We start from the raw sequence: 16891 nt of genomic DNA, 5'->3' as shown, positions 1-16891 counted from the left end.
GATCATAGAAGGTCTTCATTTTGTACTATTTTTTTTTAGCATAATAATGAAGATATGAACACTAGGACATAACCCAAATGGAATGATGCACTGACCGAGAAAAGTGTTAAATGAATGAAAACTATTGTATTTTAAATTGTGAACAGTATTGCGGAAGAAACTTTGCGCATTCTCTCTCAGCCAACATCATGAAGGAGCTTCACCCAGGAAGTATTTCTTAAACTTCCCAGATAAACAGATCTTTTTACTGCTTCTCCATGATCATGTGCTCTGACCCAGTCATCTTACCATCACAATTTGACGCTCAGATCTCTACGCTTGGCCATTTTTTCTGCTTACCAACCCATCAACTTCGAGAACTGACTGTTCACTTGCTGCCTATTATATCCCGCCCCTCAGCAGGTGCTACTGTAATGAGATAATCAATGCCATTCACTTGACCTGTCAGTGGTTTTAATATTATGGCTGATTGATGCATGTAACCTAGTTTGCCACCTATTTTTTCACTTTCAATAACAAATGAAGCAAATATTTAGTCAGAATTTTATGTGATGTCTTTGCCGAACCTTTTTTAGCTGCTTCTGCTTCTGCTTTCGCCTTGGCTGCTTCTTCAGCCTCCTTTAGCTTCGCCTCATACGCCTCCTGTAAAGCCTTCCACTCTTTTCGGTTGTTCTGGATGCCATCGAACATGGGTTGGATGGCCTTGTGGAACCGTGAGAACTCCTGCAGAGGATATGTTCATGTAATACTTTTATTTGCCTCATTTGCCTTTAGCGCTCCAAGCTCTTTTTTTGGTATTTCAAACCAGAATATAATGCAGCTTTAGCAGTTGAGATTAATTATAATTAAGCAGTTTAATTAGAGATGTCTCCTAAATAATACCTTGTAGACAAAAGTGCAGACAAAGTCTATAAAACCACACTGAAGCTTAGGGAGTTCTGCAGCTTTGTTCCTGTCCATCATGGGCTAAAATGAGAACGAACAAGTATCAGTTATGCAACAAGTATTAATATTTTTCACTTTAGCACATAATTAAACTAACTAAATGACATCAGTACAAATCTCTAGTGCCCATGGTATTTTTGTAGCACTACAGCTTGGTGCGTTTGGCTCAGTTTGCGCTTCACAGATCAGTTTAGCAGCTGATCTGCTGAAGAATTTCACCTGCAACCCAAACACACAACGTGCTTGGTTCACTTAGTTGATTAGGAGTCACTTTCTCACTCGAACCGCACTAGAGTTCAATTGGAACCGGATTGAGACCGCCTCACTCAGATCGTCTCAGATGGAGCGGTTGTTTTGGTCTCTACCCGAGTGTGAGTTTTGTGTTCTTACCTGAACCACACCTTGGGAGAAAATACATTCAATACAGACGGACTTAACGCTTAAGTAACAGTTTTGATACCCGACCTTTACCCGCTATTCATTATGATTTGCAGACTAGGAAATAGGATCATCTAAGGAATGCTACCACTGTAGGACAAGGTGCCAAGCATGTGAGACTCACAATGGGTTGTTGCTCAAGTACAGTCCTCTCTAAGTCACCCTGCTCCCAGAATTCAGCTGCTACAGAGAGTGCCACCTGGGTAGACACAAAAAGTTATACATCTGAATTCCAGAATTTTTTTGTTTTGACGAGATTACTCCATCCAGACACACTCACCTTGCTCTGAACTTCCCATGGTTTGGTGATGGCTGACAGATCACAAGCAGTCATCATCATGGCCCTGTTGTTTCCATGTAAGCAAAGCCATATCCACAAAACAAAAAAAATGAACAAAATGCCCTTACTGCAGCAGTAAAAACAAGCCATCAATTGAAGTATCTCTTTTTTTATGTTTATATATTTGTGACCCATTGCGATGTTTGCGCTCACATTACAATTTCCTTCCTCGTCGTTTCCAGAGAAAGGAAATCGACCCATTTCTTCTCGTCCTCATACGTCTCAGAAAGATCCACAATTTTCTGGAACATTGTCCTCTTCCTGTTTCACATTAGAGAGGTCATTTTGAAACAGTCAAGATTTGAATTAATCATATGCCTTCGTATGTGAAAATCCGAAATATCATAAATACAAGTTTCCAATCTAAAAGGTGCATATGAATGTCCCTTGAAGTCATAATTAGGAGGAACATAACAACCGAATTTTTCCTTTTCATAATTGGGACTTGCAAACTAGGACACATGATCATTTTCATAACTGCTGGTGCTAGAAAAAAAAATCTCTTTTGGTTATTGATTCTATTCTGTAGCTGTTATATGCAAGTATACCACAGCGCTGTTGAATTCTGGATTCTGATTGGTCAGAAGGTGTTGATTGATTTTCTATAACAGGAGCTCTGACACTAGTGCGGCTGCAAATTACAGGTTTATTTTAATGTGGTGGTTCTAATACGTTAGTATTTCTTTAAGTTTTCTAACATGGTTTGATGTTCCACAATATTAAATGTAACTATAAATGAATTTAACGTCGATCTTCAATAAATAAGAACTGTAATCGTTAGCAAACTGCTTTGGTATATAAAACATTTTAGGATGTGCTCTTATAGGAAAGTAATCCACTTTCAGAATGGAGCAATAACTCTGTTTCATTACATCACCATGTCATTGATTATTTTCCTATAACAGCACGACATGGAGGCTTTTCATTCCTTAAATACACCATAGTTATCATTTAAAGAGTGTGGGAAAAAAAATACAACCGATGAAGTAAATGTTTACTCACTTGAAATACAAGGCAAGGTCAGTTGCAATAATGGCGATGTCAATTAGGTGGAAAACATGCTCCGTCTGCCTTCTGTTCAAGTTTTGGAAAATGTTTAAAGACTGCGAACAAAGGGAGATGACAAACGTCGTTTTGTATAGCAGTCTGAAAGATTTCGCAACCATTTTTTATTTTATCTTCTTTTTTTTTTTTTTTACCTCATCTCCAAGTAAAAACTTGCCGAATTCTAAATGATGCCTCTCCAGAATGGATGAACCATGAAGCTTTGCTAATGGATTTTGGGATCTAACAACATATTAAAAACGACACAACTGAGACACTGTGAAATCACAACAGATGTGGTTTATGCAAAATATGCAGTGCTATGAAAAAAGTATTTGCCCCCATCCTGATTTCTTATGAATATCTCGTACTAAACCGTTTGAAAAATGTAGCCAAAATCTAAGATAAAACAAAGGCGAGCTGAGTAAACACAAAATACGGTTTTTAAAATAATAATGCGATTTATTGAAGCAAAAAAGTTATCCAATACCATCGCACTATGCCAAAATTGACAGAAATGATGAGGAAGAAGGTGATTGAAATACATCAGTCTGGGAAGGGTTAAAACAAAGCTATTTCAAAGACTCGGGACTCCAAAGAACCACAGTGAGAGCCGTTATCTCCAAATGGAAAAACTCAGCACAGTAGTGAACCTTCCCAGAAGTGGCCGACCTTCCAAAATTCCTCCAATATCTCCTCTATCAGAAAGACACCGGGGAAAAATGGCATCCATGGAAGAGTGGTGAGGCGAAAACCACTGCTAACCCGGACGAGCATTAAGGCTCACCTGAATTTTACCAAAACACACACTGATGATCCTCAAACAGAAGAAATAAGGACGGGGCAAATACTTTTCCACAGCACTGTAACTTAAGCTTGAGTTATTTATATGCGTATGCTTTATTTTCATATTCTGACACGGTTAGTGAGAGTGACTTACTTCACTTGGTACAGATTATTGGTGCCTCTGTGGTCAATATCGTGTAGGAATCCAGCAGTGATCATAGCCATGACCTCCAAATCTGTGTAGTATCGCTTCAGCTGCCCTGTCTGAGTTCACACATAATTCAACCCAAATTATAGATCCCACCGGATCAAGTCTCAAATTGAGGCTAAAGTGTTGCGTAAAGACCTTCATACCGTTAGTAATGTGAACATGGTTTGTCCAACGTTGAAGCCATGGCGCCAGTTGTGATAGGTGATCTTTCTGTAGCCCTTGCTCACTGAGTACATGAACCGCACTAGAACCTAATGGAGAAAATGTTGTAAAGTCATTAGATACCTGAGTGCTCACATTCCGAACTGATTTTCGGTCTGGACAGAGACAATGCAAGTAAACATTGAGTTCTATGTATTAAGTTGTATCTTAGAAAGAGTGCTAGTTAACAAAGCCACTGATAATCGACATGAATTCTGACCTCCTGAGGGACCTGAAACTTCTTCACAACACCAACTTCATAGTACATTTGGATGCCACACATCACCAATTCCAGTTCTGTGCAGTCAAAGTCGGAAAACCGGAACTCGTATATCTCAAATTTATTTTTCCCTGGAAGTTCTTTCTTCTACATGAAGAGATACGAGATACGGAAGGAAACAGTTAACTCTGCATAGATGTAATTAGATCTAATATTTACTTAAAAAATGACAGACGAAAATATTACACAAACTTTTTTATTTGGATTAAACCCTTTTAGTGGAATTCATTTGAGTGTCCCAACCTGTTAATGTGCCAAAAACCCCTCACTTCGGTAAAAAAAAAACAAAAAACAAAAAAACTTACTGGCAAATCTAACCGGAATATTGCACCATAAAATACAAGAACCCTTCTGTTTTTGTTATGCTAATGCAATGTGTTGGGCTGGGGGTAATATTGTTACCCAGTTTATATTATATTTTTAATAACATTTATTAACAAGTTAGATTGTACATACCAGGATCTGCCAAAGTTCATCCTCTTCACAGTCCTTTGGTTCTTTCCCGAAATACTCCCTGGTTTTCTATCGTTTAAAAAAACAAACATTATGCACTGTAATGTCACGGTCTATTTTCCTAGATTATGTCATTATTTGTGACTTAATACGGTGCACCTAAGTCTTACAAGGATATCCTGAATCTCATCATCTCGACACTTGACGTGGTACAGCACCATGTCCTGGGCGATGTCTTTCCTGTTCTCCAGTTTATTCATCTTGTCGTAGGTGTCTGTGTTGAGCGCCGACCAGCCCAGAAATTGGGTCAAAGCCTTTAAAATCAACAGCGTTCACTAAATCCAAGACTCGTGTTTACATAGCAAACAAGCAGTTAGTTAGTAATAATGTGCTGGTTTTCCAAGATTTAAAAAAAAAAAAAGAAAGAAATATACCTCCATTAGTTGTTCATCCTGCTCATCAAATGGCTTGCCATCTTTCCTGTTATAGAAAGTTGCCACTCCAACAATTTCTTCCTTTTTGTTGACGATTGGCAGAGACAGCACATTTTTAATGGTCCAGCCGCTTTCATCAAGTGCCTCGCTCTACAACACAAAGGTACAAGTGCATACTTGGTGTTTGAGAGTTGAGATTTTTTCTTCCAATTAAGCCTTTTCTGATTCCCACCCACTAACTGAGGCTCACCAATTGCATGACAACAACCAATCTCTGACTGTAAGAGTTAATACAGGTTTCCTCCGAGATATGTTTTGGGAGGTCTTGAAAAAAACAAATGTGGCTGAATTCTGGCTCTACCAGCTGACCAAATTTATAGTGTCAAGGTCATGACCTTGACACTACCAATTTGGTCAATTTTGGTCCAATTTGGTCAAATTTGTCGAAACCAAATAGCAAGTTCTCCCCATCACATGACAACTACCAGCGGGAACGTGAAAGCTAGCGCGTACTTCCTCTGAGACTCATGAAGCCACCGCATCTTGTCAAACGTCGGAATATCCCTATCCCTCGTCTATATTTTTCCGCATATAGACAACCATGATTGTTTTGTGTCAGGAGTGACTGACAGGGCACGTCATCCTTCACACCCCAAGACCACGGCTAATTATGCGTTCTCAGACTCGCAGTGTCCCGATAATAGGATGAACGCTTTTCTGTTGTAACGCTCGGGAGCCTAACACCTCAACTTTATGACACCGTAAATATATTTCACCAAAATGACTTGCAAATGTTTGTATTTACTTTCTAATATGTCTTCCTGCAATGATAATGCTGGATAAGGAGCGGGTTTAACAATATAATGATAAAAACAGTCAGTCTGCCTAAACATGTCTAAAACCTTATTAGCTATGTGTGATTTCCCCACACAGTGAATGCCACGCTTTGATCAAGTGTTACATAGCTATGATTAGAGTGTAATCAGATACTGGCTTTCAAACTGTCGGTAATGCTCCTGTACTGCAGACGAAAGTAAATATTTAAACGCCGTTTCCTCAGTTTTCACTTTGGAGGGAACCAGATTTTATAATGCTAGAACTTTACTTCGGATTGTTATGAATTCAAAAGAGAAACACATTTCAGTTGAGAAAATCCTGTAATTCTGGGGGGAAATATCACATTTAAAAAAAAAAAAAAATGCCAAAATGTCACCATGTGAAGAGTGTTCCCAGGCTTCAACATCATAGGAGGAGAGTGCTAAGTGCCCTATTCTATATACGTGAATTAAAAAAAAAAAAAATTGTGATTGGCTAGTATTGCTCAGATTTACAGAGGATACACAAAGACCATCCATCCCACTCAGAGAGCAGCGAATTATACTAAGCTAGACAACTGTCCCACTCAAGAGCCTCCTGATTTCACTATTTTAAAAGTCAACTGGGTGTCTACCTGAAATTTGAACATGTCCTCTGCAGGTGCGTTCATGATATTGCAGATCTAAAACAGTGAAGAAAATAAAAACAAAGTGTTCAAAGTGTGGCTTTCAGTGCCTAATAAATTTACTGTATGACTTTTATATTTAGTGCCAAAAAATGAAAAAAGGGTTACACATACAAAGCCACTTTCTGCTACGTAGGTGGGTAGGCCGCTAGCCAGTGCCCAGTGTTCTGCAGGTGGATTTCTGTAACAATGATCATTTATTGAACAAAAAAACAAACAAACAAACAAACAAACAAACAAACAAACAAAAGAGAACATTGCTGTTGAATTCTCAATTCAGAAGATTAATTTTCTATAACAGCAGCTCTGATAGTAATACAGCTACAAATCAAAAGGTTTATGTTTAAGTTTATGGTTTATGTGCTCGTTCTTTTCTATAGTAAAAAAAAAAAATCATTCAAAGATACTCAACATAAACTGATTAATAAGCATGTGTAATTACTGATAAAGTGAAGTCTACTGTGAGGCTGTATTTAGAATTTATGGAATAAAGTCTTCAGGACAAAGGTGCTTGCATTTTTTTTTTTTTGCAGTTGCTCTGCAATATGACAAGTTTTTTGTCTTATTAACTTCAAGAGACAGAAAAAAAGTGGAGCTGATGGGGGAACAACTGTTTATAGCTGCTATTACGTAAGTGATAACAGGAACTTGTTTCGTGGACATTCCACAACATTACAGGCATACTATAAATGGATAAAAATATATATATATATATATGATGTGTTGTTTTAACAATAAATAAATATTGGCATTTGTAAATCACTGTGGTATGAGAGGAATAACACACTTTGGGATGCGCCGCTATAGGAAAATAATCAACGTCGTGCTTATATCAGACTGAGATCTTAATCATCCTTACTTCTACATGCATGTAGCCATAGGTAGAACTTACGGTATGACTTTAATGTCCTCTTTTCCGTGTAAAATGTAGTCAATGACTTTGTAGAAAATGATTTCCTGCATGAGAATAAACAAATGAGCCTCCATGTTAATTTTAATAAGACCAGAAGTGAAACATCAGAGTCATTAAATCACCTACCCTCCCATCTGGAGTGACGGGACCAGAGTATGGTGCTTGCTCTCCCATCAACACAGGCCAGACATCAAAGAACTCCTGTCCAAGACCACGTGTGAGAAAGAAGAGTCAGACCCAAGCCATGTGTTGAACCATTATGTATTCATTTATATCAACTTAAAGTTTGGCAACAGGCACTCTGACAAATGAGAAGGAAGGAGTTCATGAGTGCAGATCACGCCCTCAAGTAAATGTAAAACGTGGGCAGGACTGTGAGAACAGCAGATAGCCAGACCTCCAACTTAAGACTTTTGAGTATGAATTTTTTTAATAGTAGGTGAGGAGAGGACAAATTTCATCACCAGTGGTTGCAACGGAGAGATTTATACGAAGTTAACTAGGAAGAAGGTGGCGCTTTAGGTGTGGCCTTTCTCCCAGACTTCAGTTATTTCATAACTCCCTTCTCATATAGTTTATATAGCTAGACTTCCACTTTTGATTTGGATGCACCTTTTCCTTGGTCATGTCCAGCAGACCGACAGAGTAGCGGTCACAGTTGAGGTATGCCCGTACTGTGTACAAAGCTTTGTGGAACTGACGCTCGATATCCGTGAGCTCCTCGAACACTTTGTTAGCGGACCACAAAAGCAGCTGTACACAAAACATCACAACAATCTCACATCACAATACTTGAATATTTGTATTTCTATGATTCATAAGTTTGTTGCATTAAAAATATATAGGTTTGCTTGCAAACTAGTAGTGCAAAACATTAGTGAATCTATAGAAAAAACTTTCTTAGTAATTGACTTTAATGTCTACAAAAAGACGTTTTTTTATTTACTTATTTATTTATTTTTATTTTATAATGCTAAAGATCAAAACATGTGCGTCCTGCTTCCAGAGTCTGTAGTCGTTATTGAGTATACTACGGAATAAAATGTCCTTAAAAGATTTTATGATGCCCATGACATCTCAGAAAAGTGCACTTTGACATAATTGATCACAATATCAAGATAACGTTGTTAAAATGCCCCGACCTAGCTGAGAGGGTCTGAGAACATACAAGACACACTCACCTGGCCTTTACGTGTCTCGCAGTTGTACAGATAGCTCAGGTGGTAAATCTTCAAGTTCAACGTGCCAACTTTGAGATACTTTAAAAAAAGCTGTGAGTGAAAAACAAAGACTTTACACTGATACTGAGGCCGAATTCAAGAAGTGCATACAGGTTGAACGTTAAGGGCCGTGTTAAAGGCCTTAAACACGGGCTCTCGGGCAGTGCGTGAATTTGAATCCACAACCTTCCGGTCATTAGCACAAAGTAGAACCTAAAACTACCTTGATTAATTATTTAATTAATTATTTAACCAAATTAACACTTAAGACATTTATACAGGTAGAAAAATATAGGTTTAGGCTTATCTGTGCTGTGAGTCACTCACATCTTCATCCTCATCTGTGAAATAGGGTCCGTTATTTTTATTGACTGCCATGATGACCGCCACCACATCTTTGCCGTTCATGATGGGAGTAGCCAAGATGTTGCGGGTGGTGTATTCTGTCAGCTCATCAACAAACGTACTGAAGTAGCTATTCTGGAATGAATAGTTAATTTTTTTTTAAATTTTTTTTTTTTACAGTCTTAAAGAAAGTCTTAAAGAAACCTTGTGTGTTTAGTCCAAGGAGAATTATAATTTATTATTATTATTATTATTATTATTATTATTATTATTATTACGCCTATTATGCTTTACATGTGGTCTTTTATGAATAGCCTATCAATGCACATACACTGATAGCAAGTGGTGTAGGAAATATTTTTACACTGACCAATTTTTTTTTTTTTAATGCATTTTTAAGTGCATGCTTAAGCTGGAATAACTTTATATATATATATATATATATATATATATATATATATATATATATATATATATATATATATATACAAACCTGATCTATTTAACTTTTTTTGCTGACACACAATATACAATGCCATAGGTGAAATAATCCCCAAGCCAGAAAGGGTCATGACATATTGAAATAACTGGATTATGCCAAGAGGATTTAGCAGGTCTAAATTATTCCTCTACTTCCTGTACCTAGAAGCATGATGGCCAATGGTGCTTCTGTCTTTTCAATTTCAAATATGATAAAAACAAAGCAATACGTCATGGTGTTCCATTGTAAAAGAAAATAAAAATGTCAAATAAACATGCCAAAAATTTAAATATACGTCTTACCTCTTTAACATCCTTGACATTGATGTGTTTCTTGGTTTGGGCGACATGCCCGACTATTCCGATATCAAGAGGGAAGACAATCTCAGAGTCTGGTGGAACCACACAGTCTTCCATCTTTGATGAAGCATTGACGTTAAACAGTCGAGTGGCCAATTCAGCGATGCCATTCCTCTGCCTGTACATGAAAAGGCTGCATCGGTCAGCATGGATCAGAGCACTGACTCGCTTCAGGATTTTGAAGATCACCTTCTCCATGTTGACGTTCTCCTGCATCTCTTTGATCAAATCGAAGAATATTGCGCCTTCCTCCACCTGACACATCATCCCAAAAGAGTCCAAATCCACTTTGGACTCTGGGACTTTCATGATGGATGCCACAGTTCCAGGTTTGAGCTTTTTTGCAAAGTATCTCTTCGTGAACTCTTGGTTTCCATCTAGAAACTTCTCCACATCTTCGTTTTTGATGCTCATCTTCGCTTTGTAAGCACCGCAAGAGGTTCAAACGAGGTTCAAATCTGGTCTTGACTTAAAACTTAAAAAAATTAATAAAAAGCTATATTTTGCAATGCATAATTATGAAGCTGTGGAGAAAAAGAGGGACTGACAGTGATACCTGCAGCAGCAGGGGCGTCCTAGCCAACCGTCAGCAAGGTGTTTCCCTAATAGTGTTGAAGGTGAATAAGGATCTGCTCATGCAAAACTGATCAGGTGATCAGCAGCAAAGCTGGGGTCCACTGCCTCAACAGACTTCTTTAAGTCTTTATCCTCTCTAGTCTGTCTTCTCTGTGTTTACAGAAAACTGTCACTGTGAAGAACTTGTCAGTTAAAAAAAAAAAAAAAAAAGCCTCAAAAGAAAAAGGCGCAAGTTAAAAATGTTTGCTGTGTCTCTCGTCTCCTCTCCCAGGCTGTTGCTCCGCAAGCTCTTTATGTTCTTATTAAAGACACACTCCTCATGCCTAAGTCCTATTCAGCCAGGCCACTAGCTGATTATCTCAGCACCCTGGTCCTATCCTCACTGCCACCAAGAGATCAGTAAAGAGAAAAATAATAATAATAAAAAAAATCCATGTCCAAATTTACTTCATTGTCAATGTACAACAGACAGTATTTTATTTATTTTATTTTATTCAAATAAATGATAAGCTTCAATAAGTGCTATAGTTGTGGCTCATGTACAATATTTCTCCCAAGTTATATACATGGAGTGTAAATAAAAGATAAGCTAAAAAAAAAATGTCCATAACCAATAATCCCTAAATTCAGATCTGAAGTACATAGCCTATCTATATAAAGAGTCGGTAAACATCTTAAGGAAAAGGTCAGGAGGATTATTACAACATTAATAGCTTCATACCTCCCTATAGTGAGCTGCAGTGAGCACAAAGCCTGTTAATAAAGAAAAGCAAAGCAAGCGAGTGAATTTTTCTTTCAATTTTTCACCCACAGAGTGCTTAACAACAACAATAACATCAATAAAAATAATAATACAGAACGAAAAGATAATATAAACAGTGTAAAATACACCATAAATCTATAAGTGTGAGTATGAGTGAGTATAAGAATGCACATAATGGATTGTTCTGAATTGCCATCCAGTCAGGTTGGGTAACCAAATAAATAAAACATTTGAGATTACTATTAATGTTATATATATATATATATATATATATATATATATATATATATATATATAAACCATAATGTTAGATTTGTTTCAGTTTGCTGATTAGATAATGAGAGCTAGAAACTGTCAGTGGAGTCAGTTTGCTTCACCCACATTAGGGTGCTAAATTGTTAACAAAACATTAAAGCAACTATATACACTGGTATTTATTACAGCTGACATGTATTTTTTACCAATATGTAAATAAGATCTTATTTTATTTATTTATTTAACGATTTGTTGGTCTATCAGAAGTGGGTCAGTCAACTAGTCAGTTAGCTCACATCCAGCACAGGGTTAGCACATTTGTAGCACAAGTATCAGTGATGTGTTAAGTACTGGTGAGCTGCTGTGTGGATGGACATAACCTATGTACTGAAAAAGACCTGAAACATTTCTAAAGATTTCTAACTTTCTAACAGGGTAATAACTGTACACAGACTACAGTTGGCGTGAGTGCAGTGCAGTGTGTGTCCAGGAGGGGGCAGCACAATGCAGTTTGCGGAGACGCCAGTGACTGGATCTACAGAACAGGCTGCACTGCATGTCTGAAGTTCTGTGATAGCTGGATCCATCTAAGAGCAGTCTAAAAGATAAAAGCCACTGCTCCTACTTCCTAATGACCTGACAGTTCTGCCAGAGCAGATGTGTGCATTTTATTCCTGAACTTTCCACCATCAGAACATATTCTTTTTATAAAAGTGACATTAGACTCATGTTGATATTATATATAGGCCTACATGTTTTTGAGTCATTGTTGTGACAAGTCAAACAACTGTAAGAATTCAATAATAATTATAATAAGCTTGATAATGGTGCCCTTTCATACGCACACGTTCTAATGACAGTCACCTTATGATCACTTGCATTACAACCACTTACTGTACCGGCCAGAGCCATGTCTCCCTGCAGTTTTCACCTGGTGTCCCACTGAAGCTATGCAGGGTTGAGCCTGTCCAGTACCTGGATGTGGGAGACTTCGTGTGGAAAACTAAGGTTATTATTGAAAGTGGTATTAGTGAGGCCAACAGGTAGTACTCACCCTGTGGTTTGTGTGGGGTCTAATGCCCCAGTATAGTGCTGTGTGCACTGTCCTGTAAAAACAGCACTCTCTTTTGGGTGAGACCGAGGTCCTGACTCTCTGTGGTCATTAAAAATCTCAGGACACTTATGGTAAAAGTGTAGGGGTATAACTGGGGGTATAGGTGTCCTGGAGAAATTCCTCCACTGGCCCTTATCTATCATGGCCCCCTAATAATCCCTATCTCTTAATTGTCTACATTACTCCCTCCTCTTCTGGCTTAGTGGTTAGCACGTTCACCTCACAGGATTGGGGGGTTCGATTCCCACGGCTCTGTGTGTGCGGAGTTTGCATGTTCTCCCCGTGCTGCGGGGTTTTCCTCCCTCAGTCCAAAGACATGCGTGGTAGACTGATTGGCCGTAGTGTATGAATGGGTGTGTGATTGTACCCTGCGATGGATTGGCACCCTGTCCAGGGTGTACCCCGCCTTGTGCCCGATGCTCCCTGGGATAGGCTCCAGGTTCCCCATGACCCTGAAAAGGATAAGCGGTATAGAAGATGGATGGATAGACTCCCTCCTCTTTACTAATATCTGGTGTGTGGTAGGCGTTCTGGTGCACTATGGCTGCTCTTGCATCATCCAGGTGGATGCTACACACTAGTGGTGGTTGAGGAGACCCACCCCCCCAATACAATGTAAAGCTTTGAGTGTCCAGAAAAGCGCTATAAAAATGTAATTAACTAACTAAATTATTTTGTTGCTTCTTAGCATTTCATTTTTTATCTATTTACTTAGTTTACTGCTTTATAGGTGCTGTAATTGTCATGGCCACGATGGACAATTCCTCCCCAGACCACTAGAGGGCACTAACGTTTTTGAACAACTTTTTTTGTTGGCTGCTGCATTTCCTCCCTGGATTATGCACTTCTGTTTTATTTTACAATTAGGCTCCCTATTTAAGTTCCCTGTGCTCCTTTTATTTCTTTATTTTTTTGGAGCATTAAGTTTGTGTTTGTGCCTGTGTTTACATGCGGGGCTGAGATTTCCATTGCTGTTTGTCCATTGTATAGTTTTTGTTTTTTCAAGTTTTTTCCTAGCTCCTTTTTGTCCTAGTTTAGCCTAGATCCCTGTCTCCCAGTTTTTTTTTTTTTCCCTGCATTCTGGTTTGTTCTAGGTGTTTTGTATCCATCTGCCTGGAGCCACTGTTATGACAGTAATCTGTGTTCTCTGTTTATTGCCTGATTGCTTGCAATTTGCTGTTTATTGTACTGCAACAAAACATGTCCTTCAAGGATCAGTAAAGTTCTGAACAGAGTATCTATCTATCTTTCTGTCAATCTATCTATCTATGATTTCCACCACTATAACAAAAGGAAAAAATAATAATAATAATAATGCAATGCTTGGATATGCTTCAGCGACCCCTCAGCTGTCCCCTCTTTGAGAACCATTCTGTTCACATTTTTCTGGAATGAAAAGTAACCCCACCCACAGTAGGAACAGGGCTGCTAAGCAATGTAAAGTTGGCTTTAGACATGTTAAAGTTTTGCTAAAGTGACAACAACAAAAAGATAAATGGAAAGAAACGACCATCCATAAACAGCCGTTGCTGTCCTATTGGTAAATTATGTACTGTACGAAATCCACTTTGCATGGACAAATGGTTAGACATTTGGTTTTGGATAGACTTTCAGTGATCTCAGATCCAAACTTTTATTTTATTTCCAGGCCTTCCTCAACACTACATTTTAACCAGTACATTGGTCCTCATTGATAGATCATTTGGCAAAGTGTGAAGGCGAAAAGGGAACTAAAAAATTCGGGGCAGATGAAAAAAAACGTCTCATTAATGCTGATTTTCCTCATACTTACTTGCATATGTTGAAATACACCAATCAGCCAATCAGTTATCTAGTGCATTAACAGCAAAACGGACTTCACTTTAAATGTCCATAATATGCAAAACCCAAAGAGAGCTCCTAAGTGCAGCATGTACTAAATCTTCCAGAAATGCAACTCAGCCATTGCAGCACTATCTGACTACCAAAGGAACTCAATGACCCTTCCTCCTTTTATAAGGCACCGTTGCTTTCGTCTTCACTGAATGGCTAGTCATATTTGACTTCATTTATGGATGTGTTTTGGACTGCTTTCTTTCAAATCATTAATATGAATTTGTTAATATGAGTTTCACAAAGCATTCATTAAATTGGGGTGTGCCATTGAAATAAATGAGCTATTTAAACTTATTAGCATACACAGTAAAATCCCTAGTGTTGACTTAACGCCCAGAGTGTTTATATGAGTCCAATGGACTTACATAAACACTGTAGGGTGTTAAATCAACACTGGTGATTTTGCTGTGTAATCTGTATATATAACTCATCACCAATTATATGGTTTGAAGCTAATCAGTCAAGGTTCACATTAGTGAGTCTCCTTACACATAAATGTACACCCACTCACGAGCTCTCAACCGTGTGTCCCAATGAACTGGATTTTCCCACAAATACTAGATTTTTTTGTGTAAACTCCTACTGTGATTTATGAATGCATTTGTTTGCACCCGCTTGATAAATGAGGCCCACTGTGTCTTACTGGAACAATTCCACCGAAACGAGAAACAGTTTGATTTTAAACCCTGCGTCTTTCTACACACTAGGGAGCCGGAGCAAACGGCCTTTAAGTGTTCAGACGCAGAGGTGCAAATTTACTGAAAGCCTCAGCTCTAGACGACTGTCCCTGCCCGTGGGAATGTGTGCTCACTCAGCAGTAGCCCCAAAGTGCTCAGCTCAGAATCATGTGACTTGGGACAGGCTGTCTGAAGTCCAGGACCAATCACATGGCTCAGTGTGTATGGGGATTAGCCAGCACAGAAAAGGAGGAAAACACACACACAACAGGACTTTTGTGGATGCACACTAAGAGGAGCGATGTAAAAGGGGATTAAGATCATATAATCTTGCTTGCTTACTGGAACCATAGTGGATCAAACCAAATTATGAGGAACCCTCAATTGAAATACTGATTGGAAGCAGAAAATATGCATGTACATAATATCCCCTTTACCCATATTTAATCGATTGCACAAGACATATTTAATTCACATCAATTCGTATTTAGTGTCTGAGGTTTGCTTCTTCAGTTTTACACTAGCGCTACAAGGCTAATGTAGCTAACAAGTAAGATAAGCTAATAGCGACTAATAGCTTTGTACTAGCATTTATTTTATATATACGGATTACACTGTTAAGCTTAAAAGGCTTATTTATTTCAATTAGACACATCAGTTAAATGAACATTTTGTGAAGCTTAGTCATTTCATATTAATGACCTGAACGAAAGCGACAAAATAAAAACAAATAAGACTAGTCATTCAATTGGGAGAAAAGTAACGGCAGTCAATTAAAGGAGCAAGAGTTAGAGCGTGTCTATAGTAGTTGGCGTGCCGCGATGGCCGAGCTGCATTAGTGGAAGATTTAGCATACAACGTGCTTCGGGTCCTCTCTTTCAGTGTTTCGTCATCTTCAGCTCTCTGTGAGCTTAGCCTTTTATGGCATTTTGTCGGCATCATTCATATAAATAACAGCAGTGCTGTAATCCAGCTTGGTCATTTATGACTGATTATGATATGACTGGCATTTTTCAACATCACAGTCAAAGTATCAGTTAAAACAATATACTGGTTAATCTTTTTTTTTTTTTCCTCCTTGTCCATGCGTGCAAGGTAACATTAGAAGCTTGTAAGACATGGCTGATGGAAGATTACAAAAAAATAACCCCCAAGACTTGTGTCATTTAATTGACTGATAATTAAGAATCGTGAACAATATGACTAACGAGGTAAAATTAAGTTGATTTAAGGTTGAAGATCTCAAATTGAACCCACATTATCACCTATTATCACATTTATCACTACGTACAGCTTCCTCTTCTGCAGCTGCAGAAGCTATACATCGTATAGGATTAGTGCTTCATGACATTGTAATGAATGGGAAATATAATATCACTTTAGTTTAACGGCATCAAAATCATTCATAACATCGGCATATATGCCGCTTAAGTTCATAAAAGTTTTAATAAATGGGACGGACCTCCAGATGCATTGTATTCCTACAGACATTAACTAAACAGTTCAAAAAGTTGACAAATACTTATTTCAACACTTCCCAAAGCTCATGTTCTCAAATGTTATCTAACTGTCTATCAATCATGAGAGGCCTTTTGTCTCCACTCCTAATCTGAGCTATTGCTTACAACTATAATGTCACCTGACAAGATCTGACAAATATATATTTTTATAAACTGTCCA

At 38.1% G+C, this 16891-nt stretch overlaps 1 protein-coding gene across 1 annotated transcript; it reads right to left on the bottom strand.

The window, feature by feature from the left end:
* Positions 1 to 364: 364 nt before the first annotated feature.
* Positions 365 to 11344, bottom strand: pde6b (phosphodiesterase 6B, cGMP-specific, rod, beta). The gene is made up of 21 exons (XM_053648856.1): positions 9895 to 11344; positions 9094 to 9246; positions 8728 to 8817; positions 8159 to 8299; positions 7673 to 7747; positions 7526 to 7590; positions 6748 to 6814; positions 6583 to 6630; positions 5133 to 5282; positions 4869 to 5012; positions 4702 to 4767; positions 4186 to 4332; positions 3908 to 4015; positions 3708 to 3817; positions 2923 to 3010; positions 2726 to 2826; positions 1877 to 1984; positions 1664 to 1727; positions 1508 to 1582; positions 883 to 966; positions 365 to 723 (listed from the first exon to the last, which is right to left on the bottom strand). Exons 1-21 carry the CDS (start codon positions 10363 to 10365, stop codon positions 496 to 498), a joined length of 2583 nt encoding a protein of 860 aa, XP_053504831.1. The 5' UTR covers positions 10366 to 11344; the 3' UTR covers positions 365 to 495.
* Positions 11345 to 16891: the final 5547 nt, after the last annotated feature.

This window comes from Ictalurus furcatus, chromosome 18, assembly GCF_023375685.1.
Source record: "Ictalurus furcatus strain D&B chromosome 18, Billie_1.0, whole genome shotgun sequence".
Lineage (NCBI taxonomy): Eukaryota > Metazoa > Chordata > Actinopteri > Siluriformes > Ictaluridae > Ictalurus > Ictalurus furcatus.
This window is presented reverse-complemented; position numbering and strand designations above follow the sequence as displayed.

Coding starts and splice junctions, on each gene's coding strand:
- pde6b (XM_053648856.1), bottom strand. CDS start 10,365: ATGAGCATCAAAAACGAAGATGTGGAGAAGTTTCTAGATGGAAACCAA. Junction 6,815..7,525: donor GAGGACATTAAAGTCATACC/GTAAGTTCTACC, acceptor TCATTGTTACAG/AAATCCACCTGCAGAACACT. Junction 2,827..2,922: donor AGTTTTTACTTGGAGATGAG/GTAAAAAAAAAA, acceptor CTTTGTTCGCAG/TCTTTAAACATTTTCCAAAA.